The sequence below is a fragment of the Pyxicephalus adspersus genome, chromosome 4 (assembly GCF_032062135.1).
Source record: "Pyxicephalus adspersus chromosome 4, UCB_Pads_2.0, whole genome shotgun sequence".
Classification (NCBI taxonomy): Eukaryota; Metazoa; Chordata; class Amphibia; order Anura; family Pyxicephalidae; genus Pyxicephalus; species Pyxicephalus adspersus.
Genome location: NC_092861.1, coordinates 29,505,799 through 29,522,509, shown reverse-complemented (window position 1 = coordinate 29,522,509; position 16,711 = coordinate 29,505,799). Strand labels below are relative to the sequence as shown.

The window sequence follows — 16,711 nt, the reverse complement described above, 5'->3', positions numbered from 1 at the left end:
TAACACCTAATTAGCTTATGAGATGTTAAAACCCACCAGATTCCTTTTGGCCTTACATGCAATACATTTCCAAATATCCCCAGGCAGGAAGAAATCTAGCTGAAGGAGATAGGGAATAAAAAAGCTAGGCCAGAAGATATAACTAACAATCAGGCCCCCCCAGCATATTAGACTTGATTTATTAAAGCTGTCCAAGACTGAAACTGGAATTGAGCTGATCTAGGATTGACAAAATTTGCCAACAACAAATGATCCTTAAGAGATCCATCCCAGGTTTATTGGATCACCCAGGTTCTCCCATATTAGTCTATCTTCTCCAGTCTTAGAAAGGTTCAATAAATCAAACCTACTGAGCCTTAAAATGATCATCCGAGCAAGCAATACAAAGATAACTAAAAATAATAGTTGTGTGGCTTCATCAGATTTCAATACTTTGAGTCTCACACATAGAGCACACATAATGTAAATTGGTATTACAGACCAGAATTTTTTTTTTTATACCCATACCCATATACACTCAAAGCATCAGCATAAAAGCCAAGCAATTAAAGCTGTGAAGTAGAAAAGGTCAACAGTAGTAGGACGACACCCATACTGCTCTAAAGTCTGGAATATAGAAAGTACCTTTCATTTATTTGATCGCAGTAAAATTGTATCTCCATATGCCATTGCTGATGTCTCAGCAAGAACAGGAAAAGTTTTTCAAACCTTGAATCTTAAAAGCTGAACTCTAGGCAGATATAAAAACACAAAAGAAATCTTTCCTAGAGATTTTACTGCCCAGTAACATGATGGAGCAGTTCATAGGGAAAGACTAAAAAATGCTTAACATCAGATGGAGGGTAAATAATACAGAGGGGAAAGTCTGGAATGATGCTAAATTTTACAGCTTTTATTAAAAAAAAAGAAAAAAAAAAAGTGGAGTTTTCTACAGAATGGCACAAAGTAGATTGTATACATTGGTAAAGGAAACTAATAACTTCAAGCAACTTCAAAAACAATAGTAAAATGGAGAGTATGTCGGCGGTATATAAATACTGTGTAATAATAATATAAAACATACATAATATATTATCAGATATTGTAAGAAACACAGGTTTGTAGGAGATAGTCATAAAGAGGTATGTAGTAAAAGGAAGTGGTTCAGATTCAAGGGCATTAAGTTCACAATGTAGTAAAAGTTTTTTAGGCATGGGAAGTGGAAGTGTGATTGGTTGAATGAAAACAATGAATTAAATAAATAGGGTAGGAAAATAAAAGATTTCATCTCTGCTGAGAGGGAAGATGTGTACAGGTTCAAGTTCAAAAGGAGGCGTCAGTAGGTTAGAGAGATATATTAAGAGAATTGAATATATGGGTAGAGTTCAGCTACCATTCAAGAGGTGGCTATTGGAGTAAAAAAAGAAGAACACAGATCCCAAAGGTGTTGTAGTCAAACTATGGTCACCAGTTGGTTTGGAACTTCTTGCATCTATTCACAAGAATAGCTGTCAGTTTTTCTAAAATTTGGTTTGTGCACCTCTTTGAACCTGAGAGAGGAAAAAATCCAACTGGAGTTAAATGTTTATTTTTGTAGCACTGAATATAAAATATTGAAAGCTCTATCGGGCAGAGTCCTCTCCTTCTCCTTTTTGTATCTGTCATTTGCAGCCCCCAATTAATGTACAACACTATGTAATGTGTTGGCACTTTATACCTTTTAATGTTAAATAAGAGAATGCGATCTAAGCTCTTTTAGTGATACTTTCTGGAGTTTTAAAACACAGGGCTCTTTTGAATGTCAATGTAAAGCTGTTGTCTTTCAATGACCATTATTTTTGGATGATGTCCTGCTTTGAATGTAAAGAAGAAAAACCTCTAAAAGCTGTACTTTGTTGTGGTCAATATGAATGAGACAGGTTTTTTGAATTTTTTTTTTTATTAAAATATGTACAAGGTCCCATGAAATTTATATCCGTCCTTCATGGTGGTGATCCAAGTTTTTAATTCAGCAAAAAACTGGTAATACTGTACTGGGAGCTCTCCACATGACATGCTGAATAACTGGTTGACATTTGTATCCAGAGGGTAGTTTCTTATACCACTGGAAGAAAACAATCACCAAAGCATATCTACCACCCATAATGACTTTAGACAATAATTTTGGCAACGTTTCCCATCTGGATGATAGATGGTAAGTCAGTGGGGTGATGTAAAAATGTCTAATCTCACCTTTCAGGGTAAAAAGATTGACTGATTTTACCACATGCTTGTTCTGGGTGTTTGACATTCAAAAGTGAAGTTATTAGATTAATGGTGACAGCCAAGTACAGTATTTTTTACCAGAATACAGCTTCCTGTCACAGGGGTTCTTTAAGATTGGTTAATATGGGTTTTTGGCACTATAAACATCCTCGCTGTTTTTTTATGTCAGTCAATATAGGTTTCTCCATGCAGCTGAAAATCTACAGTAGTGTATTTGCCAGGTCACCTACTATCCTAGTAGTAGCAGACCGGTCTTCTTGGTTGTATCTAAACTAAGAAAGTATAACTTGATGAGAGTTTTTGTAGGCACCAGCAATGAATTACCAGCATTTTAAAGAAACCCCTCATGAGGGAAACATGGAGGCCGTCAATAATGTCCTGTCCTAATGAAAATGCCATTTACTTCAATGTTCTGCCTACTGTAATACTCTAAATGACAAACCGAAAACAAGCTTGCAGATTAGGTTTCCCTTAACTTCGCTTAGCCTACATAAAACACTCAGAGAGGGTCTACATCCAGAGAAATAACAATTTGTTACCAATTGCTGTATATTTTGACTATACCAGCACCAATGACTGACTGTATATTTCACATTTTCAACAACACTACTTGGGATCTCAGTATAAAAGTGCAACACCACCGTGACTCCAAACTGCACGCACCCAATAACCGTACAAAGCTAGAAACAAAAAGAATTCTGCTCCTACAAGTATAAAATAATAGTTACGTCATTCTTCAAGAGCAGTGATATTTAGTGTGGGCACATCCTAAAATGAAACAATACAGAATATAACTGATCAAGCATACATGCTAACCAGAATGTACCATATCCATATTGCCGTTACAAGGCCCGCAGATATATTCCAGGTCCTTGCAACAGCACAGCGTACCCCATGTCTGAAATAGCAATGATGTGAGAGCAGAACATGAAAATATAACTTTTCTGTACAAAGTGAACTGCTGCGTCACAAAATGTAAATAAAGCGTACATGACGAGGCATTGTCAAGTGTTATAACTTATCTTTTCACCCTTTTACAAAGGAACAATGCATCTTAAAGACGTCCGAACATAACAAATATCAAAAGAAAAAAAATTACACGGTCCTATATATTAAAAAAGTAACAAAGAGGATAGTTTAAAAAGTCCATTATTTATAAAGTACAAATGTCTGTATAACGTCAAGAAATGTCCTTTGTTGAAAAAATTGTGTTTTTTTTTCTCCTGGAACAACAGAAGGTGTCCTTGTTTCTTTGTGTGGAACCAGACTAGTTCCAGGAAAAAAGACAAAACCTAAAAAGCTATAAAATACCAGATATAAAAGTATCTTACAAACAAAGGTTAAAAACTGTAGATTAACATATGATCCTAAGGCACTGTGATGTGAGAGCTTTATACAAGGGGTAAGGAAGTTTGTTTTGTCCATGCTGTGCGATAATCCAAAGTCTCAGACATAGGCACCAAGTGCCGAGTGGAATTCAGTCAAACATTGCACCAGCTGCTGAAACTTGGGCCTTTCTTCTGGGTCAAGAGCCCAACAACATGCCATGACTGCAAACCTGTGTAGGGACAGAAATTATAAAGATTAGAACTGCAGACGCGATGATCATAAGATTCATTACAACATTGTGGTCAACCATGAACCCTAGTCAGGTGCTTAGTAACATTCCTTAAAGTAACTAATTTGTATCACTACAATAAAAGTAAAATAAACCCTCTAAAACCAAATAGCTCCCCTCTTGGATTGCATACTTAAGAACAATGTGCCCATTTTATGAGTTGATAAAAAACAAAATACTTACAGCTCATCAGGACAGTTGATTGGTTGAGCTATTCTGTAGCCATCCTTAAGGTAAGCAGCCATTTCAAAAGGATCGATGTCAACATAAGGAGTCTGGCCCAGGGTCATCAGTTCCCACAATGTTACGCCAAAAGCCCACTGCAAAGAAACAATGTAAGACGTCATCCCACGTACACACACACATTGGGTTGTGAAAATTTACTACCGCACTCTAAACCTAAAGAATACAAATCTTAAAGTATAACTAAAAGCTCCTTGTAGGAGTCCCAAATCCAGTTATGTGATCAACAAATCCTAAAAGTAAACAAAAACTTTACCTACAGCCTTATCCTCATGTTTCCCCCTTCGACACTGCATGTGACAGTGGTGGAGGTTTTAGTACAAGAGATAAAGCTGTTAAACCAGAAAGCAGTGGGACCGTTTGGGCAGGTGAAGAGTGACAGCTAAAAACTTGTGAATCAGCAGTAACAATGCTGCTATTTGAGCCCCTGCATAATGTTCTCACCCCTCTGCAGTGCAAGCAGGCACAAGCCTACATGAGAGCGACAACTATTCTGAATTCAAGAGCAGTGCAGTATTGTTGCCACTCTGTCACAGGAAGCAGGAAATTGCAAACACAACTTAAATGCACATGCATGTATAGCAAACTACTCATGCCAAACTTTTATTCCGAACTGTACAATAAAAACATTTGGACAAAAACAGCTTTACTATAGAAAATATATTTCTACTTCTAAATACACCACATGTGTAATGTCTTTGTGTGCACTTTATTTACTATGTCTTGTGGTGGAGCTGACTTTACATGTTAAGTGCTCTCCTGCGTTGACTTGGATTACACTCTTACTCTGGTGAAGTCTGTACATTGTTCTTTCTATTGTACGTTTTGCAGTGATCACATTGAGGGCCTAAACCTGATGGGTGTATAAAAACTTGAAACTTGAACACACTGCAATACAATAAAAAAAAAAAAAAAAAAATGACATTCCTTTGAAATGAAGTCAGATTTCTGGATCAAAACATATGTAACAGCACTTGATTACACACGTAACTTACATATAAAGCTCGGATACTGACTGTTCCTTTACCTTCTTGACTAGCTCCCACCCACATGTAAGACCTTTCTCAATTCCCACTTCAAGTTATGAAAACCAAAGAAATGTCAAAGATAAATCACACTGTGATTGACCAAACAATATAGAGTACTCCACAGGGATTGGGACTTGTAAAAGCCATGACCCCAAATTTGTATGCTTTCCCCGGCCAGGTCAGCTATTAGGACATTGGGCTGGGAACTAGTTTAAGTACTGCTTCAATAGAAGGAAGTCTATGAGTTCACAAGTCTTAAAGAACTGGGCACAGGGGAGTTGGTATCTCAAGACGTCTTAAGAGTTGATAAGCTTTGAATGGGTTTAAAGATGACCGAATGTGAATCAGATTCCAGTTTCTATATTGAATATTGCATTGTTTTTTTTAACATTACAAAATAGGTATTGTTGTGCGAGGATTACAAAGCACTTTATGAAATAGTATTATACCTAAAAATAACCTTAATTTTATTTTATAGGTTTCATGAAACTACAATGTATGAGGAAAACAAGAGGCGACCAGTGCTAATTCTCTTTTGTAAATTGTAGTTGTCTGCATCTTATGTAGATCTTGACTGATACACCGTTGTCAAACCTTTAAAAAAGTGCCAATTACCGCAGAAAATTAAGACATTGCTTTCTGTAAACCATTTTTTAATGGACTAGTGCCGACATTTTGAAGAACAGGGGTCTGCAGACAACTAGAATTTCTGGGAGTACAACAGTGGTAGCTATAATTCCCCCTAACACCGGTCTCCTTATGGTTAGATTATAAATAACAGCAGTTGTTCCACAAACCCGATAACTCAGCTTCTTTGGTACTAGCACACACAAGTGACTCATACTCTGGAGATAACACACTGATGTGAAAACTTTTATTATTTGGGGGACTGTCCAAAGGTATGATCACCATCATAGGGCTTGGTAATGGCTGTGGCAACCAGACAGGACAGGAAATTCCAGTTCCTGAAGTAAGGACCACCACACCAATCTGTTTTGTCTTGATGTTTATGTTCTAGAAACCATGTGCTCCAAGTTTTAAAGAACCTGGAAGCTTTAAGTACAGTAAGACATGTTTCAGTGGAGCTTAGAAAATGATGAAAGGAATGGGAAGAACTTTAGGTAAGACTGCACCACTTGGCATTTTTCAGAAACCACCCAGCTGTTTGAGTGGTTACTGCGTTGGGTCATAAAACAAGGGCTGCCACCTGCCTACAATTTCTTCCCAACCAGCTTAAAAAAATGTCTGGGTTGAATACTGGGTAAGACTATTTTAGTCTCACTTTTTATACCAGGAGCCTTGGGAATCATAGGTTACACTTAATGCTCTTGTCTCAATTTATGGGCTCATTTTTACAACAGAAGCTCTACAAATCATAGAAAAGCCTGGCAATTCTTGCCTGAATTTTATACCAGAAGCTCAGGAAATCTTAAAAAACACTGGTAGCTCATTTCTAACTTGTATACAAGAGTTTAAGGAAACCATTGACAGTGTTTAAAGAACTCTGTTACGGTTACAACCACTAGAAAATATGTTAGGTAAAAGTTCTCTGGAAAGACATAAACTTCGATAGACAAACACATGGATGTAACAAAGTGATGTCATGGATTCCCAAATGATTTTGGGGAATAGTACTTCACCTACAAATTACAAATGCTTTCTAGCATCATTTACCAGAATGAAGGCTATAAGATCTATTCTAGTAAATCTATGAAAGCCCCGAAACCTACTGGGCTTTTTCAGAAGAAATTTCTTCCATGAAGAGAGCTTTGATCTTCATACAAACAGGCATACATCTTGTGTAAACTCTGGGCAGAGTGGAAAGTTAACATCACAGACAAGTTAAAGTATAGTTTCCCGGTAGAGGATGATCAGGTTCTGTATGTATATGGGGAGAGGAGGCATCGACTACGTTACTCGGTTCCATCAACATGCCCATGTTGGGATGCAGAATCTCACTACAGGGAGCTCTGTAGGCTTTACTCAGGCCTGGCATTAAAGAGCTAGAGGGATTACCATTATAAATCACCACGCTGGGAACTGAAAGATTGCTCAATGGCAGTTCTGGTTAATGTACACATTAGGAAATCACTTTCTTTAAACTACATAAAGGAAGAAGACGTAAATCATAATAGTGAGACTATATTAGTCATGTAATTCTCAGTCTCTATGCTGGACCTTTCTCATTCTGTAGGGGGGAAAAAAACACAAACCAAAGTCCCAAATGGCTAAATACGCAGAAAACAAACAATAATAAAAAAAAGTAAGCAAATAAAAAGTATGTGCAAGGGGATAAAAAAAATAAAAAAAAAAGCAAAAAGCAAAGGCTTCACAAGGGTCATAAAATGCAGACTGGGCTGTGGACACCTTTGTGGTATACAGAAGAGTAATATTCTCCCTCACCCCACGTGTATCAGAAATCATATACCTTTAAATATATTCAGTCCCCCACATAAAGGTACTGCCTAAGTTTTTACTTTCCTACAAAAGCCTGCTGAATTTCCATTTTTATTCCATGCAACTTATGATCGGATCACAAATAAAAATTCTACCTATGCTTTATAACAGTGGTCGCCAACTGCTGGTCCGCGACTCTGGACCTTCAGGAGAAGGACTCCGGGGGGGGGGGGGGGTTGTGACGCACCAGGGGGGTGACGGACCATGTCTCCCTTATGGATTGCAGGCTCAGGGCAGTGGCCAAGTTGTGATGGGAGAGTGGGTGGGTTCTGGCATGATGACCTCACTCTGGGGGAAGTTTCGTCCACTTGAAAGTGACAAGCAGCTCCCCGCGCATGTGCAGTTCAGAGTGAAATTAGTGGTCCATGACCTGCAAAAGGTTGGGGACCACTGCTCCAATACATTAACAAATTTTTAAGGTTTGTTACTTTGTACAAATTCTGTAAAAGTAAAAATGTGCTGTAATATAAAGAGCTAGAGGAAGTTTCGCTAATCTGTTCAAAAAAAAAAAGGTCAGCTCCTATCCCACCTTTCATCATTCTGAGACAAACATTCAGGGGTGCACGGATTTAATCATTTGACAATTGTACTATAAAGATATAGCAGTTTATTACCAGACTAACATTCCGTTATCATTTTATCAGGATATATTCTGATCTGGTGCTGCCCCCTGCAGTAGGTGACTGGGGGTGAATGATGATCAGAGTCACAGTAGGTTGCGCTGATCAATGAATGCAGTGCCGGCTGCATTCATTGATTAGCTCAGTGTGCGATCCCCAGCACTAGAGGTAAAATGGGTTACCAGTTTCCCCATTCAAAACCTCTAGTGCTCTGATTGGCTAGAGGTTTTGAATGGGGATACTTGTCCCCATTTAAACTCTAGTGCTGCGAATCGCAAACAGGATTCCTAAAGCTGCAAGAATGATTGCAGCTCTGGGAATCCACTGCGATTCTGGGACAGTAGAGGTTAATTAACCTCTAGTGCCCGGGGATCTTCTCAATGCATGCGGCCGTAGCCGCATTCATTGAGAACAGTGTGCGATCCCCGGCACTAGGGGTAAATTACCCTCTAGTGATGGGCATCTTCTAATTGAATGCAGCTGCGGCTGTATTCATTGAGAACAGTGTGCGATGCCTGGGGCACTAGAGGTTATTTATTCTCTAGTGCCCCGGGGATTGCAAACAGGAGGATTCCCAGGGAATCCTGTGAATCCTCCTGTTATAACCTCAACAATCTCCGATGGTTTCGTGAAATCGGTTCACCGAAATTTTGTGGAACCATCGGAAGTTCCATTCTTGCTCATCCCTAGTTATTACCAGCTTGAGCACTGAGCAGCGCCAATATATTAGACTGGAGTTCTCCTTTAGGAAAATGACATATAGTTGAAACATAAAAAGGTCTTAGAACTGTACCATATAGCCTTTGCGTAAATGTGTGTATAAACTCAACAATCCTTTTGTCTTGTATGTGCATTGTAGTGAACAGCTATAGCTGCTGAGTATCATACCTCTAAATCTGGATGCAAGATTTTGGTAAGATTACACCATCTAATGACTAACATACTCCACCATGCCTACAAACTTAACAGATTTCCATCTAACCTCTTACTCCATCTTCCATATTCTTACATCTCTTTTCTCAATGTGGAAGCCCAATACAGTCCATACAAAGATTTAGACCAGGTTTACATCTCTGTAGTACATAATGGCAGTTATTTTTAATGTGCTGCCCAGTGTGAACAAAACTGCACCTGAATCTTTTCAGGAATACTAGGCATGGGTGCATTGTGGAATACAGCAGGTGTGTTGAAATGACAACAGCACACCAATTTGTGCAACATGAGTTACTTCACCACAAGGATCTAAACATAGCCCTAAAGAGGAACTAATCCCAGTCTATAATCTGTCCTCATTCTGTCACAAGGCGCCCCTATTTCCTTCTTTATTCCCTTCATCGTTCCGATCTTTGGCCACCTGGATTGGCCAGGTTAGGGTGACAAAACCCATAGGAAAAAAAAAAAAAAAGAAAGTAAAAACTAGTTTCTACTTTTTTTTTTTATCAAGCATGAAATTTACAAAAAAGTCTGGCAACATGTTTTTTTTTTTTTTTGCCTTAATAAGCTAAACCAACTAATCTTAAAAAACCAAGCAGAACTCACCACATCACCAGCACTGGAAAACTCCTTGTTAACCAGACTCTCAAGAGACATCCATCGTACCGGGCGGTTTTCATTGTCTCCAAGACAATGGTAATCCATGGGGAAGAGGTCACGAGATAGCGCATTATCTGTAATCTTTACTTGTAGAGACTCATCAATCCTGGAAAAAAATGACAAGAATTAACATGTATACGTCACGAACGGAAAAGCACAGGGGTGATGAATTGAAGAATTAGGTGGCAGCGTTTCTACATACGGAATGAGAAGAATATTGTCCCAATTCTATGTCAGCCAGATTTGTGTTCCTGCCATACAGGTCTGTATAACACAGCAATGTACAGACACAAAAGTAATGGTACTTTTTTCCCCCCTCCTAAACATAATGGATAAGTACTCCCAACGGAAGACAAGTCCTGTGGAGTATAAAACCCTGCACAGATATCAGATGATTGTTTTCAGTGACAGATGAACAAATGAGTGCTGTACACACAGCACAGTTCTGGTAAATTAAAGGAGGATAAGTGAGCAGCACCCCCTCTGTGCTCTGCTCCATTGGAGTGCAAAACAGTCCATTCACATTGGCTGGGGGATTGCTGTGCACATCAGATTGCCTGAGGTGACCATTCGTCTCGACCGACTATCAATGAATGTGTGCGTGTACGTAACTCTTTTAGCAACTAGCAGCTGTTCAGTATACATCTCCATTAAGCTTATATTACTCTTATTTGTGTTGCAAGGTATGCCCTTTCCTACATGAGATCTCTGCTTTGGTTATAACGTCAGAAACAGGTTTTCTTTAATGCTTCCCAACAGTTCTGAAAAATATCTCTGCTCTGTGAGCATAAAAATATGATGGAGTGGCAATGCAGACATGCAGTAAGAGTACATGCACTGTGCTTTCATCTTTGTTCTGACACTACTATAGAGAATCTCAACAAGGTTTCTGTGCAAAGCCTAGGGTTCATCCAGCGGTTGTTAGGGGTTTCTTGAGATGCGTGCCTCTGAAATCAGATCACATTCTTCTCGATGACTAGCAAAGTAACATGCATTCTTCCGACTGAACACCACCCTAATATACGGTCAGCTGGGGATATAGTAATTAAAGTATGGGGTTCCCTGTGATCTGAAAGTTGTTTTTCAAGGGTTCAAAAAAAGTACAGATTTACCAATTGCATGCCTGTTCAGTAATTAATTAGGCAGTAAAGTCAGATCAGCACTGCAACCCTACAGTCTGCAAACTTTAGTAGGAAACACGGGGGCTGGCTTACTTCTGAATGTCTAGTTGTCTGACCGAGCCTGACTTCAATGCTGTGAGTCACCAACTTGGAAAAGGCATACAGCAGCCAAAATCACAATCAAGTCTGACATCTCTGTATCTGCTGTAGGCCTTAAAGTACAGGCAACTAGTATTTTAGGATAAGAAAAGATTGGAGCAGCTTCCAAGTAAAGATTTCCTGTAAAAACCCATGGTATTCCCTATATGTATCCACTTTACTTTGAACACTTGCAAATGTTCATGTTACCAACGGCTGTAATGCTGGGCCCTGATCCTACCGCATGCAGAATAATGGATATTAGGCATACAAAGTCAATTACTACAGCCCTATGAAATACTTACACACAATTCCGAGCAGCAAGGTCTTTATGGATAACTTCTCGCCTGGCCAAGTAACTCATCCCACAGGCTATCTGAATTGCCATGTGCACAAGATCTTGTTGGGAAATGGCCTAAAAGAAAGAAAGTAGAACATACAATAAAGGAAACTTTACCATAACTCAGAATATTCCCAAATACACAAATATTAAACTAAACACACAAATAGGGAAATACACTCTGAAATACATATAAACTCTTCCAAAGACCACAGACTTCTCTGCCAGATAAACTGTAGTTAAGGTTGGCTAGTTTAGCATCCAGAGAGTCGGTGAATGAACAGTGAAGGAAGTGCAGAACATTTAAAAAGTAATCCCTTTACTGTGTCCTTCTGTAGGTACTTTACTACTACTAATAAATATCACCTTAATTAAAGCAACAGGTTGAGATTCAAATTTTAAAATTCTATTGGAGAGAACTTTAAAGATATGTTCCGGACATTAACACATCATGTGTAACTAAAGGCAGGAGTTCTCTGCTGATAATGAAAAGTTCACATCTATCAGAAACTGTATCATGTTGAGTAATGTCTAGTCAAAGAAAAGGAATAAGATGTTATAGGAAGTTCCTTTTCCCGATAAATGGTCTAATATTTCTAGAATCTTATTTCTTAGCAAATGTTTTTTCTACACATTTAATAACCTAATTACACATTGCCTCAGGTCTCATTTAAAGTGAACACCAACATCTGCCATCTTATAGGGGGCACCTTTCAATGTTAATTGTGTCCAATGAGTACCCTAAAATAAGTTATTTTTTTTAAAAATATAAAATCACTTGTCACGGTCAATCATGGGGCTTTTTATTGTTTTCAAGGACACTGATCCCACAAGACCAGATGATGGCAATTCTATCTTTGAATAGGTTGCCCAACTCTATAAACACAATTGATGCTTTTCGTGTTACCCTCAGAAGGCGTCAGGGGATGGAAGACTGGACTATACTGTGTTGCACTATAACTGTTCTGCTGAGGCTCGGAGGGTGAGAAAGATTTCCCCACAAGTACAAAGATTTTGGCTTCATTCATTCATTTTGTGGAATAATGCTTCCTATACCAGTCCTACCACTTCCTGATCAATACCACGCCAGTTATCAGAGAGTAAACTCTGACATCACTATAGCCGTGCTTCTCTATCATGATGGCTGCCTTCACACAGACACAGGGTGAACAAAGCATTGCAGATATTCAATATGGAAAAAGCTGCAGTGAGCCTTCAAGCAATACAGATAAGATTATTATTACACAGGGGGAGGAGGGGGGTAGCATTTACCATAACCAAATGTTTTTGAAATGTGGGAGGAAACTGAAGTACCCTGAGGAAACCCACAACACCTGGAGAACCTGCAAACTCCATGCACATATCCTGGCCAAGATTTGAACCTGGGATCTAGTGCTGCAAAGGCCAGAGTGCTAACCACTGAACAATCATACTCCTTTGCCTTCTGCTAACCTTTTATTGGGATATACCCGGTAGTTTTTCCATAACCAGCTTCTGCAAATGTTACAATTTCATTTACAAGTACCATGTCAAACACATTCTTTTATCAGGAGCTGCAATGGGTAACCACAGGGCAGGTAAAGAATAGGATTCCATAGTTCAATCACTGCAGAAAGTCAACTCAGCAAGTAACCAACACATTGCAAGGTTTCTACAAAGATCTTTTAGTGGCAGCAGTTCAATCAATCTTAGCAATTCGCCAAGTAGGATGTCATTTTATCTACTACAAAACTGTTTCAATAAACTTTAAAAAAAATAAATTGTCACAAAATAAACAAAGAACCCCACATGACAAATACACAGTTTTAGGATTGATCAAGAAATACAGACAGTAGGAAGGTTAACAATTTCAATAAAAAACAGACCTGATGATAGGGAGCATGGTGTGACGAGAAAATGAGGAAAGCACATTCCATCACAGCTCACAAAATGTCTTACTTGTACAGGCAGGTTCAGAGATTTACCTGCGTGAAGGAAAAACCTTTACACAGAATACCAAATACAAACCATAGAGGGCTGCCCATCTAATTAGATGAAAGATTCATGAGGAGTACAGCAGTGTCAAATCCACATATGGAAAATAAAGTGAAAAAGAAGACCCTGTTCCCTGTTTGACACAAGATCCACTGGACATTTTATTATATTCTCACCCCTGCCCTGGGTATAGGGAATATTCCCAACAACCCAGAAAACTGCTATAAAACACAATACTTCAGTCACTTTCCACATACATCCCTGCTCTGCATTTTCACCTCACCGAACGGAGATGTGCCTATATGTGATCTTGAATTCAACCTAATTTAACAAATAATCTGTCTTGCCATTTACTTGATTTTGCTTTCTTTCAATCTTTCCATATCAACAGGAAAGCTGTAAAAAGGGGGAACTATGGGTGGTGAGCTTCTGCCAATATCCGCATGTATGAATAGGATAATAGCTGATGGCACGGATTCATCTAATGTTAAAAAAATTCAGGCATTTGTATTTTATTTACTAATATTTTTAATTCTGCATATTTATTATGCGATATTACATCTCCTTGATGTTTTATAACCTTGTAGACTTTATACCCTTGGACACAATGTATTCTTGTATTACCTTACATACGTGTAGAGATATGGTTTTTCAAACATAATATACTGTAATATGATGCAATATATACCTATACTGGTCATTTTAAAAACCTAAACACACCATTCTCTCTATACCCTCTATTGCAAGCGATATACATGTCTTTATCCAATCATTAACTAAGGCATAATCTAATTTTAGAACATATCTAAATTTGTTTGATCAAACCACCCAAGGTTAACCTTTAATTTTTACGCAAATAGCTGATCAGTTACATTCATTCTATTAAATTCTGTCTCACATACTTTTTTCCTTTCCTATCTACGAGGGAGGGGAGGCATCCAATTATAATTAGACACCACTTATGTGACTGTGCAGGCAATCCCTGCAGGTTACACATCCGTCCCTAGTTTGGACATCGGGAACACTTGCTGTCCAGGACCCGAATTGGGAAATATTCTCTTTCACAGTATCGGGTGAGATTGCGGAGGAAAAGCATAAACACGCCCCAGGGGGAGGATTTGGGAGAAGAGAGAGAGAGAGAGAGAGAAATGAACAGATCCATGTTGCGAGTACAGCACCTTTCACCAGCCAGCTCTGCAGGCACAAAGACTTTTGAAGCCACGCAGCAACAACTTATGACATTCAGTATATTAGGGCGGAAATTGAATTCAGTTTCCGCCTTCAAAAGCCTTCATGCGCCTGCCCAGCTGGTTGGCGCAGCCACAAGACTCGCAACATGGATCAATTTATTTCTCTCTCTCATATAGATAGATAGAGAAATAAAGTGTTTGTACAGTGCTCAACCCAGAATTTTTTTTAAGCCGGGTGGGAAGAAATTGTACCTGCACCTGTATTGTGACCAAATGCTTCAGTAACCACCCAAAAACAGCTGGGTGGGTGCTAAAAAGTGCCGGGTGGTGTGCCCAGCTAAAAGGGCCTGGGAAGAACCCTCATATTATATACATACACACACACACACACACACACACACACACACACACAGTCTTTGGTTGGCTGCGGATACACTGCTCATCATCCCTATCACCAACGAGAACTGTAACTTTTCAAACTCCTAACTTATGTCACATACACTTGCTTAAGTGCCATTATAAAAGATAAAAACTAGTAGTTTTTTTATATATATTTTTATTCTAGATACAAACCACTACTTTCCAATACCTTTTACTTACCAAGGAATTAGAAAAGTTTTCCTCCTGTTTTCATTTCTAACCCCTCTCATTCACTGCTTGTCATCATTACCATCAACGGGACTAGTAAGTTTTTAAATCCCATATTCAATAACATAATTACATCACTGATTTATGTGCAAGTGGTATTCTACCAAATCACAACCATTAATAATCATTTTTCCTGGATTTTACCCCTTTTCTATTCCAATCCCCATTTCCATGTATCCTCAAAGGATGTTACTGATGGAAGTCTACCCCCTATAGCATACCTTTAATTCTCTAATTATAATATTCCATTAATTAGTACCATCATTAACATGTGAATCACTCTACTTTTCTTAGATTTTCAACATCAGACCTAGCAAACATACACTATTGTTTTCATGTTTCCAAAGTTTTGTAATAAGTAATTATATTTAATTATTATACTTTTTTTAGCACCTTAAACTCAAGTCTCCCCAGCCCCTGAGGAAGCCATTTTGGGCAAAATGCGTCGGGAAAATGGAGACACTACAATTCTTTGAGTTTAATATATTCTTTCATTTATTTGTTATTGTTCACTAAAATTGGTAACTACTTTATGGTGACAGTAGGAATACTATGTCTAGAGTATGAATCTAGCATATTGGATATCTTTTAAAAAGTAGTTTTTCTTGATTATACTTTATATTTTGAACACATAAGTAAACAAATACACCATGTACAAACTTCTGCCTTAAAAATCCTGTTCTTTCCCTCCTTTCTACCCTTTGTATTTTTAATTCTGGTTATGCATGATATGAATTACAATACAATTACAATCACAGAACATAGTAGCAGGGTGACCTCAACAAAGACCATGATACTACCAAACCCCCCCATGTTCTTCACCTGTGAAAGGATCTGCTTCTACTTCTAGTTCCTCGAATGCACCCCGACTTCTCCTTCACCAGAGAGACAGACGTCTGGAGAGATATCCCAATAACACACACGCACACAGTATGGTCTTAGGAATAGTCTCTGATCTTTACTTGTCAAGGCGGTCTTTTTATACACAAGGGGTTATGTTATTTATGTACAGCTATTTACATTTTAGCCATAGTGTCACGTGATACATTGCAAGGCATACATTGTACTTCAAAAAGCTTTCGCCATCTGGTTACAGAGTAGACAGAAAAAAAGCTTTTTCTGTTCAGGATGGTGAAAGCACAGGTTGGTACACATGATCTTTCTCTGAATGAACTAGAAAGAGCCAAGGCTATAAACACACGTCCGATGATTCTCATCCAATAATCGCCTCAGGGCTAAGATGGGACGAGAATCCGGCATGTGTACAGTACTCGTCCCATGTCGTTCATGGATCCGATCCTAATGAGACTCAAGGGGAGAGAGTGCAGCTGGGTGCCACTCCATCGTTCTCCCCTCTACATAGAGCAGGAGGGTGCTGTATGTACAGCACTTGTTCATGCATCGTTCAGTCTTTTGTAGTTGGAAAGATCAATAAAAGTAATTTCCAACGCCAATTATTGCATGTGTGTACATAACTAATATGTAAGTGAAAGATGA

General features: G+C 38.6%; 1 protein-coding gene across 1 annotated transcript in view; it reads right to left on the bottom strand.

Annotated features, from left to right (window-relative positions):
* Positions 1-1,020: 1,020 nt before the first annotated feature.
* RYK (receptor like tyrosine kinase) overlaps positions 1,021-16,711 on the bottom strand; it is a gene marked incomplete in the record, with an annotated part of 77,845 nt that continues 62,154 nt past the window's right edge. Inside the window, 4 exon segments of the mRNA XM_072407634.1 lie at positions 1,021-3,802; positions 4,046-4,182; positions 9,750-9,909; positions 11,368-11,477. Of these exon segments, the coding sequence (XP_072263735.1) occupies positions 3,691-3,802; positions 4,046-4,182; positions 9,750-9,909; positions 11,368-11,477 (519 nt within the window).